The sequence below is a fragment of the Ailuropoda melanoleuca genome, chromosome 14 (genome assembly GCF_002007445.2).
Source record: "Ailuropoda melanoleuca isolate Jingjing chromosome 14, ASM200744v2, whole genome shotgun sequence".
Classification (NCBI taxonomy): Eukaryota; Metazoa; Chordata; class Mammalia; order Carnivora; family Ursidae; genus Ailuropoda; species Ailuropoda melanoleuca.
Genome location: NC_048231.1, coordinates 67970246 through 67983247, shown reverse-complemented (window position 1 = coordinate 67983247; position 13002 = coordinate 67970246). Strand labels below are relative to the sequence as shown.

The following is a 13002-nucleotide window of genomic DNA, read 5'->3' as shown; positions in this document are numbered from 1 at the left end:
CTCTGATATACAAGCCAAAGAAAAATTAATGTTAAAGAAAGGACCAAGGGAAATCCCTTGTATGTGAAATTACAACAGAAACCAGGAAACTGAAGAATTAGGACAGATGTTTTATCCAATAAATATCAAACCCTGACAGGCAGCTTAGAAAGTGATATCTTTTTGGCATTCAAACAAGAATGGGACTTTTCTTTTTTTTTCTAACTTCACTGGCATGATCACAAAACGAATGCCAGGATTTATACCTCAAAACCCCACAAGACTGCCTGCCCCTTCTGTAGGTGGACAAAATGAAGACAAGGAAACACTTTTTTAAAAGGTACAGAAGTGCTATTTCTGTCTACATTTTGCTTGGCTGCCAAAACTAGGCAAAGCCAAAGACATAGTTAAAAGCTAATGTGCTTGTTTGAAATTCAAACAGGTAATGAGGTTCTAGGTATTTGTTGCTCAGCTACCTCCACTCCCACTCACATGCAGATCCCCAAACCTCCCTGCAAACTGTTCTATTTAGAAGGCTCAGGAGCAAAGAGAGGTGGGGGTTTCTGCATCATCATGAGACCATCGTGAGGGCTAGAGAATAATGGTGACTGTCCAGCAACGCTGGATTTCTGACTCTCAGAGTCTGGATGCTGTCCTCCTCTCTCCCCTTCTTCATTCCCCCTCCAACCTGAAAATGAGATCAAACTAGAAAATATGGGTTAGAGCTCATATTTTTTAAAGTTGAGTGACAGAAGGTATGGGCACTACTCCCCCCAGTGTAATTACCAACCCACTGACAAAGAGGGCTTTGGCCTTTAAACCAAAACACGAAGAAGGGAGAAATCAGAATGCAACCTTGGCTTTGTCTCTCTCTTGCCTTACATCTCATCTCCCCAGCTCCTGTCGTCTCTGATCCAACCAAGACCCTGCTGTGTTTCCTGAACACAGTGACTTGCTGTATTTACTGTACTTGCTTTGATTATCCCTCATCCAACTACCCTGCTCCATTTCTTCGCCTGGCAAATTCATCTCGGCAGACGAACAGCTTCCCCCAAAGCCTTCCTGACCATGCCCGTCTCTGAGGTAGACTTACTCTTCCTTTTCCCATGTTTCCTGGGAACTTAGTATATGAATTCATGGCATTCTCCGCAACCAGTGCTTCTGTCTGCCTCACCGCCCACAAGTCCAGTCACTCAGGGACTTACACTCAGGTACAAAGACAGGTGCAGAGCAGTTGATCTATAAACGTTTATTAAACGAAACTGTCAAATTTGAATTTCATGAAATTTATCTAAAGTGTCTATTTTTAAGTTAACATTCAATACTACTTTTAGTAAGTATTCATGGAAGGGGAAGTCAGCAAAGCAGAGTTTAATTACTGTGGGAAAGCATACATAAAAATTGAATTTTTTTAATCTTACGAAAATTTTTTTAAATCATCCTAAAATCAATTAGGGAAAATATGAAAAAGAAACCACAAAACATCCTATGCATGTCCGTGGAAAGTCACATGACCTGCCACTCAATGTAAATAAACTTCCTTCTGCCATCCTGACTTGTTGCCTTATTTTAAGAGGAAAGTCACAGTTTGGGGGTTTTGCATAGTGAAATAAAAATCATTTAAAAGCCAAAATTAGAAATCCCAATGCTTATTTGAAACGGCAGGAGCTAGGTGAGGGCAGAACCACAACATAGACCAGAATCTGCACACAAGAGTCACTGCAACAAAGCTATTCATTGCTGTATGTCCCACTAAGCCACGTGATAAGTCGTAGGCATTGGAGGTGACCGATGTTCGCAGGTCTAATCCAGGCAGGAAGAAGAGCAGCCTTTGATCCATTTCATTTCTATCAGTTCTTCCTCCAATTACTCCCTTTCAATTTTCCGATCAAACTGGATGCTATCACAATAGTTCGTTGTAGAAATAATCCTGATATACACCGTAGGCTTAATACAGTTTTTATAAATAAAAGTTATAAATCGAAGAGTGCAGAGTATATTGGGGATAACGCTGTACACAGTTAGAATTCAATCACATTTTAAAAGAAAACGGAGTCTTTGAGGAAGCTTATTTATTTAGGAATCATTCATTCAGTCACAAAACTTTTGCCGAGCACCTCTGTGCCAAGCACTGTATCAAATGCTGGAGGACAAAATCGAATAAAGCTCAAGACCTGACTTGGAGACGATACAGCTTTTTTTAAATGTATTTTTTCTAAGAACAAAGGCACAGAACTATTAATTCTCAGGAAAACCAAGTGTACAAAAACCTACCAGTGATAACTAAAATTTGTTCTGAAAGATCAATAAGCACATAATTCAAAAGTATCCCCAGATGGCAAATAATCAAAAAAGCTTATGTTTGGATTGTGTACACTTTATGTATCATACTTACATTGAAACTGTTCATATCAGATGTTCTGGATATTCATAGTAACAAAATACATGCCAAAAACTGTTAAAAAATCACTTAATGAGGACCAGGCAAACCCTATTTGACCCCCAAATCTTTCCTGGACTCCATTTCTTTCAGAGCAAAGGTAAATCCTTAATCCTTTTTGGATCCAGACTAAGGAGAACTACCTTCTCTAAAAGCATTCCTTATTCCAAGATAGGTAATAGATACTGGGGCTTAACCAACTTTCTTCATTGCAGTAAAAGACAACATTCAAAGCATATGAGATTCCAAGAAAGGCCAGAAATTACATAGAGAAATACTGGCAATCAAATAATGAAAATAGCAATTTTCCTCTAAGAAACTTTCAGGAGAGAAATTGTCTAAACATTTTAAGTACTGATACTCGGTAATATTTAGAATATCATTTATGAATAAAATAAAGCTAAAATAACTGAAATTTTTACTGTATTTTATATCCTGCTTCATTAGCCCAATAAAGCCCTCTTCTTAGTCAGAAGAGGTTTGCAGAAAAGGGAGCTAAATAAAACAAGAGGGATGGTAAATCAGATGATAATTATACTAGCAGTTTCTATCACTAAGAACATGTTCCTAACAAGCTGGAATCAGGCTGATACCATAGGCTACACGCGACGCTCATCTGATATCATGGAACTGGATAGATTGCAATTTCATCGCAATGTCCACACGTGGTTCACAGATGCTTGGGTTTGCCCTGGACAGGGCACTGAAGCCCCGCAGGTAACCAGAGCAACATCCGCACACTGAAGGGACAACTATAGGAATCCCTCCTACAGCCACTCAGCTTATCACCAGAACCATTCAGTTATACTAATATCTCTGGATATCCACGAAAATATCCCTTTAAACTCAGACAAGAGAAACTCAAGCCAGAAATAAGAATATTTAGTAGGAAAAGCATATTCTATAGGTACCAGCCTTTCACCACCTAACCCCTTCCCAGAGATTCCTCTCTCAGGCTTATGGAGAACAGTAACACAATAAACTGCTTGCATGGGGCAAAACAGCGGATGCGGTTTCTGTCATACTGCACAATACCCGTGACCTTCTACCCTGCATTACATTTCCAAAACATCTACATGGAAATACGGCAATCCACTTAGAAAATGAGAAATAGCAAGAAGAATATCATTAAAAGGTTGGCACAGGTCAAGGGTAAGTGCTTCCTCCACTTGTGGGCATCACTACTAAGTACTTTATACTTTGACACATAAAAGATAACTCTAGTATATAATAAAAGGGAGTGAGGTAAGGTACTAAGGTGGTTAGCTGTTTGAGAAATGGCCATATACAGTCACTTTAAAAAGGAGAGAATGGATTATCTGGCATCAATGAAAAAAGTACTTTACTTTTTAAAGAACGGGTGCTTTGTTCATATATACTAATTATAAGCTAATAAATCAAACAGAAATCTGGCTAGTTAAGATGAGTAACTGAGGGAATACCTTGAATTCTGGTTTTATTTGAGAGGGAGTTTGCTTTTATTATGAGATCATACTCTCTTTGCAATCTTTATCTCTATATTATGAAATACTTCTCTCATAGCACAAGGAAAGAAAGGAAAAGTATACTTAAATAGGTCACTTTATCTGTGGTTAGAAAACTTTCTTTTCCTCCATGACTCCAGGCTATTAAAACTGACCAAAATCCATTTATACAAGAACAAAGTTCACAGTTCAAGGGGAAGTATGTAAGAAAAAAGAGGTCCCTAATGAGTAAGAGAAATGGAAAATACTGTAAACCAAAAATGTATGAAAGAGCTGGGATAGTCGTTGGGAGAAGTTAAGATGAAGGGGGCGGTAGCTAGATGAGGCCCAGCTGTTCTTCATCATCAGGCAGGAAAAAAAGAGAAAATTAGTTTAATTAAAAGCACAAAAAGACTTGAGTATAAGGAAAAAATTCTTGACTATAAAGGTTATCAAAACACAGAGACAAATATAAAGGAGCCTGAGATTCCTATCCCTCTGGACACTGACTATTAGACTAACATCTAACTGCATCCACTGGCTTAAGTCAAATGCCAGCTACAGGTCCAGGCCCTGAAGACCCTCGTACTTCTCATGAATGCTGTAGGCTGGGATGAAAGAAGGGAGAATAAGGAAAGAGTGGGCAGAGGAGCTCTGATACCCTGCCAGTGGTCATTCCTAACTGTGAAGAGTATTCTCTTTCCTCCGTATTTTCTTCCATGTGTAACTAAAACAATATAATTTTCACATACTAAGTTTCTCTAGGCCACCAATGTAGAATAGGTGTCTCCGTGAGCTAACAAAGCTGTTAAGGAAAAAGAAATGTTAAGGAAAGACACATTAGCTTAACCTAAGAGAATCAGGGCACCTGGTCCAGTCACTGAAAGAATTCCCCTCCCCTCATCGGCAGGATTCTGAGGCATGGCTGTCAGTTAGAAATGGATCCCGAGCACACAGAGGGAGGCAGAGATGCCCTCCTGTGTACAGTCACGCGGGAGCAACCACAGCCCAGCTACTGAAAAACCTCCAGCCAAACAAGACCAATAGCACCACGAGGAAAGAAGCACCAAACAGGTTAGCAACATCCTCCAAAGGTACTCAAAACGCTGTCTTCACAACTCCACAGTCCCCTCATTTTCTTCTCCCTGATCCCTTCCACGAAATCACTACTCATAAACGGTCAGTGTGCCTACTCCCCGAGGGCACCTAAACCTTCATCAGTACACTTCTCACTTCCTCCAGGAGGCTCCTCATCTGCATGTAATTGATGTCTCAACAGAGATCCTATCCACACACTTCGGGCCATCTTAAAGCACTTTTCACTTCTGAAAAAAGACCCCTTAAACTGTGGCCTCTGAGCCAATGAAAACAAAGAGTGAGCTGAATAATGTTTCATTAAGTTAACACAACCCTGCCAAGAATCATACGATCAGAAACCCACTTATAAAGCTGGCTGTAAAGAATAATGAAAAAGGACCATATAAAATTCTTCAAATGTTGGAATCATTATTTACCCTGGGATCTAAGGACTAAAACATAGGATATATGTCCTCTATAATTTTTTCCCCTAAATAGAGACTTTTATAATACTAATTCCCCTGCTAGAGTGCTGCTTCCTCCCTGAAAGCCATTAGGGTTAATAACAAGCAGAACCTTTTTTGATCTCTGTGGATGAAAATTGTACATTCTCCAGTTTCTTCATTTTGAAAAATAGGACGGTTGCTTTTGATTTTAAACATGTAATATAAATCAGAGCCATGAAAAGAGAAATTCATTTTTTTTCTTGTTAATAACAATTTATAAATAGAAGGTGAAGAGGGTGAAGACTATCTAGTGATGCTATCATTTCATATAAAATATGTATGGGTTCTGCAGCCAGGAATGCACTGTAAGTCAACTTAATATGTGTGTGAAAACTCGTGATATACCAATGTATTATGCTCAGAAAATAACTCAGACACAAATATACCCATAAATCTCTGACTAAAATAGCCCATAAAATTCAAAATATTTTCTTTGGGTGACAGAGATCTATACTTATATTGGCATTAATGGTCATGGGTTGTCAACAAAGATATATCAAGTGATTCACCTAAATCACTCTTCAATCTCTACAGCTAAAGCCTGTGAAATCTGAAGAGTTTACTTTCTGGAGTCTATATGTCTAATTCATATTAACTTGAGAAACTGCTTGGTAGGAGTCAAGGAAACATACACATAACTATAGTTCTGTGCCTTGTAAATCCTACAATCAATAATATACCACCTTCCCCACATTTTAAAATTTTTCAACAAAACTTCAAAACAAAATATCTTGGCAAAAGATCGCCCATTTAATAAGAATATTTCTCTGGCCAAATGACTGCAAGAAGAGGACTAAAGCATTACTATACTATTACTATCTCAAATCTAAAGGTTCAAATACTACTGACTGGAATCAAGCTACTAAGATTTTATATTACCAGTTTTTTTTTCAGTGTGCTTTTTTTTTTTTAAAAAAAAATTATTTGCTTACCCTCTTTAATGGTACAGCGAATGTCAGTTGATCTTTATTAATTTGAAATAACTCTATGGCTTATTCTTTGGATTGCCACAAGGGTATGTTACCAATTGACAGTTATTATTCACCTTGGCACTTCCCACTCTTTCATCCCAAAGGAGAAATTGGGAGAGGAGAAGAAAAAGAAAAAAAGAAAAAAAAACAGATGGTGGGACCCTCCCCATTTCCTTCCCCTCTCACTCTCCCTCTGCTCCAGCTCCCAGGTCCACCCATCCCCACCCATCCCCCGCCTTCTCTCTCTCCCTCTCTGATTATATTTTCTAAGTATATTTGTACAGCTGTTAGAAATGCAGAAATTGTATCCATTCTAACTTCTGGTTCAAATATGTATTAGAAACAAAATCAGCAAGGAAATCACCTGAACCGCTTCAGTTTCATGGACTTTAGTATCGATTTGTAAGAAATCATATGGTATCCACTCCTTAATTTGGATAAGCCAGGGGTTCCTCTTTGTCAAATTCTCAAGTCTATAATCAGAACAGATTTGCACAAATGTTGGGAAAGCAGAATTGTATCAATGACTCCTGGCTAATAGTGTTCCCTGTGATTCCAAGGGAGTATCCCAGTGGTTAGAGCCTGGCTTTTGGTGTCACACAATCTACTTGTGCTTGCCACTTGGATGAGATATTGAGCTTATCTAGGTTTGTTTTCTGACAGGCAAAAAAAAAAAAAAAAAANNAAAATTAAAAACAGAAAAAATAAAAAAAAAAAAATAACAGAGCCTAGAAAGATTATTTATCTTACAGGAATATTATGAGGGAGGCTGTCCTTTTCAATATCTAAGTGTGGCATGGTTGATGGGCTATACACAGAAGTATATGGTATTTACATGGATAGGAAATATACTTGTTCTAAAAAGAAGCAATTGTGGTTTGCCATAAGATGCAAAAGTAGACAAGTCAAGGAATACTCAAGGAAACAAGCTATTTACTATCTGTTCAGTGATTCCCCAAAGGAGTTTCTCTAATGCAACTTCAAAGGAGAGACCAGAAATTTAGTCTTGGCCACATTAGCTGGAGATGTGTGGGTATGCGTTACTTTGTGAAGTTTCTATTCACATTTCAAATCAGGGGAGTTTGCTTTCCCCACTTTGTTTTGGCTATTGGCTGAAGGCTCCCACCTGGTCCTCCACCCCTTTCCAGCCACTAAAACCTTCCCACTGTTTCCTCTGAAATTCAGGATTAGTCAGTTAGCAAAATCTCCTATTAGCCTCCATCTTTTCTCTGAAAACTCCCTTCTCATCTTGATGTACGAAAAACCTGGCTCTCTCCAATGAACACTACTTCCCCTAGAACCCTCTCACGTAGAAGCCCCTTTCTTTTCCACACATCTTGTACTACTGGGCCTGGAAATCGGATTGGTGACCTCTATCTTCCCTTGGTTCTCCTTAGATGCCCCCAGCCTGCTATCTCATTCCATCAAACCACAGTAGCAACTACCCCTCCTTCCTGCACTTACCTAACAACCCCTGGGTTACTCCCCTTCAGGTTTCAAAGATTTTAGCTCCTAAACGTCACACCCTTTCGATGCTAGTTCTAACGTAACTGTTTCAATACCCATACAGATGATTCTCTATATTTTATACCTGGGCCACCACCAGCCTTCACGTCTCTGTGCAAATAAGAAAAAGCAACACTTCCTCCAAGATGACCCAATGCCAGCCCATAACACTAGGCTGGGGAAACAGCTGCTGCTGATGGTCCTTTCAGTCAGGCCACTCTGCAGAGGGTGAACATTGCCATTCGTGACAGCCTTAAACCTAGGTGGCTCCTTACTCTCCTCTCATCTCAGACATACACTCCATAATATTGTCCTAACCTCAATTTCGTGTATCACCTGTCCTTCTAACTCATTTTCTCTAGAACACCAAACCAAACAATCCTTCCACCCCAAGAAGACCTCCCCCTCATGCCATCCCTCATGCAATCATGTCCTTACCTCCACAACCACCTTAAATACCATGAAGACTGATCCTAACTACTCCATTTCATGCACCCTTAACTCTTTTGTCCTCTCTCACTTCTTCATTCACACCTGGCAAAACCCCAACTCTGGTCAAGTCCAACTCTGTACCTATATCTGCACTTGTAACAGTGGTCATGAACATGACTGGAGAAAAAAATACAACCATGTTGACTGATCTCATATTAAATTCAGAATTAGCAACCTTAAGAGGATCCTTAATGTTGTCTGACTCCAGATAAACATTTTATATATTCTCCCTGAATCTGCAAAACTACCCCCTTGGCCCTCATCCTGAGCTGATAAACTTGTTTCCTATTTCACTGAGAAAAATGAAGCAATAAGCAGCAAATTCCATAAGCCCCTCGCAGGTGCACTCACCTACTTCATTTCTATCCAAATACACTGACTTCGCCCTCTGCTTCCTTGCAGCACCTGTCCATACTCCTAAACAAGGCCCATCTCTTCATTAATTTAACAGATCCATTTCCTCTCCTCTAATCAAGCACATGGCCACAGGACAACGTCCTCATTATCAAATTCTTCTCCTCAAACTGGATTTTCCTCCCTTTATTCTAATACTTACCTCCCATATTAAAATAACTTTCTTTTGACTCCACTTTCCCTTCTAGCCATTTTCCCATTTCACTCCTTCCCTTTACCTCAAAAATCCTTGAAAGCATTGGTTACACTTAGGGTCTCTAATTCCTGATTTCCCATTCTCTTGAGCCCACTCCGTTCAGGGTTGTGGTTCTCAGCACTAGACAGAAATCGTCATTGTCAAACTTATCAACAACGTCACAAAGTTAACGCAAGTGGTTTCTCTCAGTCTTCATTATAAGTTGCTGTATCAAAAGTATTTGACACATTTGAAGTGCTTCCTCTCCAGAAACACTCTCTTCACTTGGTTTCCAGGACAGACAACTTGTTCTCCTATCCATCTATCCTCAATCTCATTTGTTGTAATTATTTTCCATAATTTCTCCAAGCTCTTAAAATTCAAGAACCCCTAAGCTCAGTCTTTGGGCTTCCTCTCTTTTCCATTTCCCTTCAGTTCCTTGGTGATTTCATCCAGGTTCTTGTGTTTAAATATTGTCTACAAACTGACCACTTCCAAATGTATATCTCCAGCAAAGTCTATACCATAAATTCAAGACAGATAAGTCCAATTATTTAACGCATCCACCAGGGTGTTAAAAATGAGTGTCATATTTAATATGTCCCAAACTGTCTCCTGATCAACACCCTCTCTACCGCCCTAAACTAATTCTCTTGCAGATTTTCCAACTAAGTTAAAGACAGGGCAAATTCTTCTCTTTGCTAACACTGATAATCTGGGGTTATCTCCAACTTCTTGATTTCATAACCATACTACTCCAGCAGCTCCTGTGGGATCTAGCTTCATACATATCCAACATCCAATCCCTGTTCAGTACATCCACTGCCACTGCGTTTATTCACCTCTTATCTAGATTATGGCAATAGCTTTCTAACTGGCCCCTCTGTTTTTTCCCTTTTCCCCTCTACATATATATAGTTGCTACTAGTGTTCCTGCTATACTTTAGCTCCTGCTAATATCCAAGTGAGATCATTGGCTCTCTAGCTCAAAACCCAATAAGAGTTGAACAACTCACTCAAAACAAAAGGCAAGATCAAGGTATTATAGTATCTGGCTTCATAACTTCTCTGACTTCATATCTCACCATCCTCTCCTTTGCTCACTCTGGCCTTCAACCACACTGGCCTCTTGACGTTTCTGGAACATTTCAAGCACTCTCCAGCTTCAAGGCCTTTGTAATTGTTGCTTCCTCACCTGCAACTTTTTCCCTTTAAATACCTGCTCCCTTAGCTCCCTTCAGATCTTTTCTCAAACGTACTCCCCTCTCTCACTCTTGTCTCATTTATTTTGCCCCATATCACTTTTTGGCACTGAATAAGCTATACATTTTACACATTTATTTTGCTTATTATCTGTCCCTCTACCAACCTAAGATCTGTGAGAGGTCTCCTTTTGTTTTTGTTTTTTTTACTGCTGTAACTGCAGTGCTGAAAACAATACGCAGCACATAGCAGAAGCTCAATATACAGGCTGAGGGAGAGAGGGCACACAAGTACTCACTAAAGCAGGCAGGGCAACAAGAGGAAGGACCCGATGATTCCCCTTCATCCTCCTAAAGAGGAACAGTTTGCCCCATTTACCAGCCCTTCCAGAAAGCCAGAAATTGCTATGCATCTCTCTGCCTTGTTCCTTCTGTGACCACAAGGACCTGTCGAAGTTCGCAGCACTACCACAACAATACGTGGGGCTGAGTTGAGTTTTTAAAAGGTATAAGAACAGGGACATCAAATTCAGTGAAAGTTGGTTAAAAAAAAAAGTCTACGGAGTCAACTTCAGCCCTTTTTACAAAGAATCTATTATTTCCTACCTTAATTCACAACCTCTATTGCAGATCAGATAGGCACCGAAGCAAAATCAGTCTCTTGGGGCCTATCAGAAAGCATACCAGCTTAAAGGGCAGAAGTGTCCAGTCAGAACACAAAGAAACTCCTATGGCTGCTAATAAAATGAATGGCTTTGGGCTATTACTGAAATACGATATTTCTGCAAGGATCCTTTAAGGTTTGTTTGTTTAAAGATAATTTACTGATTTCTATGAGTCCACCAACAGAGGCTTTAATGACACAGTCTTCCTCCCAAATCATGATCTGGGTCCACTTTGTGGGACTAGTGGGTAAGGTAGGAAAAAGTCCAGCAGCGTTTGTGGAATGCAGATTTGTTAAAACTGTGGTATGAAAATTATATACACCAATGAAATCATAATATAAATGTCCTGAGAAAGATAAAAATGGATTAACATAGATAGAATATTCAGAGGCAGAAAATGTCCCCTTAGAATTCTGGAAGGGTTGCTCACTTTTCAAAAGAGTTTCACAAGAATATAACTTATTTGGCCCTTGTTTCATTGTGAGGAATAGTAACCCCAGGCTTCATTTACTAAGGACAAACCCAGGAACAAAGCTATCATAAAACTACTTGTGGTCACAGGAAAAAGAAACACAATCAGAGATAAAACATGAGCATTCTCTGCCTCACAAAAGAATAAAACCACTAGACACCTCCAGTAACACTCCCACCGTACAGAAGAAATATACTGGTAACACGTGAGAATATTATCCAGAAAAGTCCATCCTGTTAAAAAAATAAATAAAACAAAAAGCAAAGAAAGCCATACTCTTCTTTAGTGCCAACCTTCTGAATCAAAATTATTTGATGATGAATCTATGTAGGTGATAAAAACTTAGAGAAGGAATTGTATCTCTAATACACTCAGTGAATTACTGGAATTCTACATAACTTGCAAGAGAACAAGGTCTGTATCCTGACATGCATCACACATACCTCCATCTCCCTCTCCACTGGCGTTGGCCTCCGCCATTTCTGCGCCATCCAGTTCAGACTCACAGCCTAAATCCAATGTTCCGTCAGCCGGGCATGACGACTCCTCTTTCTATATTATTTTTTAAAAAATTAAGATTTATGGAGATGTACTGGCAACTGAAAACATTTAAAATACTTTCAGGGTCCTAAAGTAGTACCACTGTTAGTTGTGATTTGGAATTTCAACAGACTGATTTCTTAATGTAAAATCACTCCTTAAAACACACACACACACACACACACACACACACACACACACAAAACCAGGAAAAGCACATTGCCACAGATGATTTTTTAGACCTTTAAAAATCTATACAAAACAAAGTTTCCTCTTGACATACATTGTTTCCATTTTTTTTTCAATTCTACACTCTTCCTTATATTAGGGAAAGACTTCAGAAGTCAGAATTTTGCCAGTAAATTAAATACCCAAGTAGCTACAAAAAATGAAATAATACAAGTCTTTTTAATTAACCTGTGTTATTCTCTGAAATACACACAGTGAGAAGGGTCTAATGCTTAGCAGCTGACAAAGAACCCTTACTTCTTTCCCAGGTATAACTTTTAGCATTAAACGCAGCCTTCTCAAAGGACATTAATGAACTTTAAAAAATGTGATCCATCATTTATTAAAGCAGTGACTTATTTTTAACTTACAAGAAATAATATATTAATTTTATGTGTTCCAAGTTACACAACCACGTATAGAGCATCAGCTTTTATCCTCTGGAATTCTGCATCTTAAATAGCATCTCCCAATCTAGTTGGGGATGGGATTATACTAAAATAATTATTCTCTATTATCTGAAGCTTTTTATTTCATTTCTCTATTCTTCTCACACAACAAATATGCATTATTTAAAATTCCTTTGATATCACTGCTGTTTTAAAATTGAATGATGAATTTACATCAGCAACTTTTCAGGAAGAATGGATAAATGTATTTTTATAAAAGAGAGAAGGGCATACAGGTGTGAAGCCTGTATATCAACTGATGGTCATTAAGTCAAATAGTTTACAGCCACTGTGATCATCTTAAGCTCCTGGCTGATGATTCACGGCACTCCTCCATGTACATTTTTAAGAATCAAGAATTTTAAGGAAGCCACAACTATTTTCCGTTACCATATGTTAGAGTGAAACCACAGATATGCTTTC

At 38.8% G+C, this 13002-nt stretch overlaps 1 protein-coding gene across 1 annotated transcript in view; it reads right to left on the bottom strand.

Annotated features, from left to right (window-relative positions):
* Window positions 1-13002, bottom strand: part of ASXL3 (ASXL transcriptional regulator 3) — a 183369-nt gene that overhangs the window by 100395 nt on the left and 69972 nt on the right. Inside the window, exon 8 of the mRNA XM_034642200.1 lies at window positions 11806-11914. Within this exon, the coding sequence (XP_034498091.1) occupies window positions 11806-11914 (109 nt within the window). The remainder of the gene's footprint in view (window positions 1-11805; window positions 11915-13002) is intronic.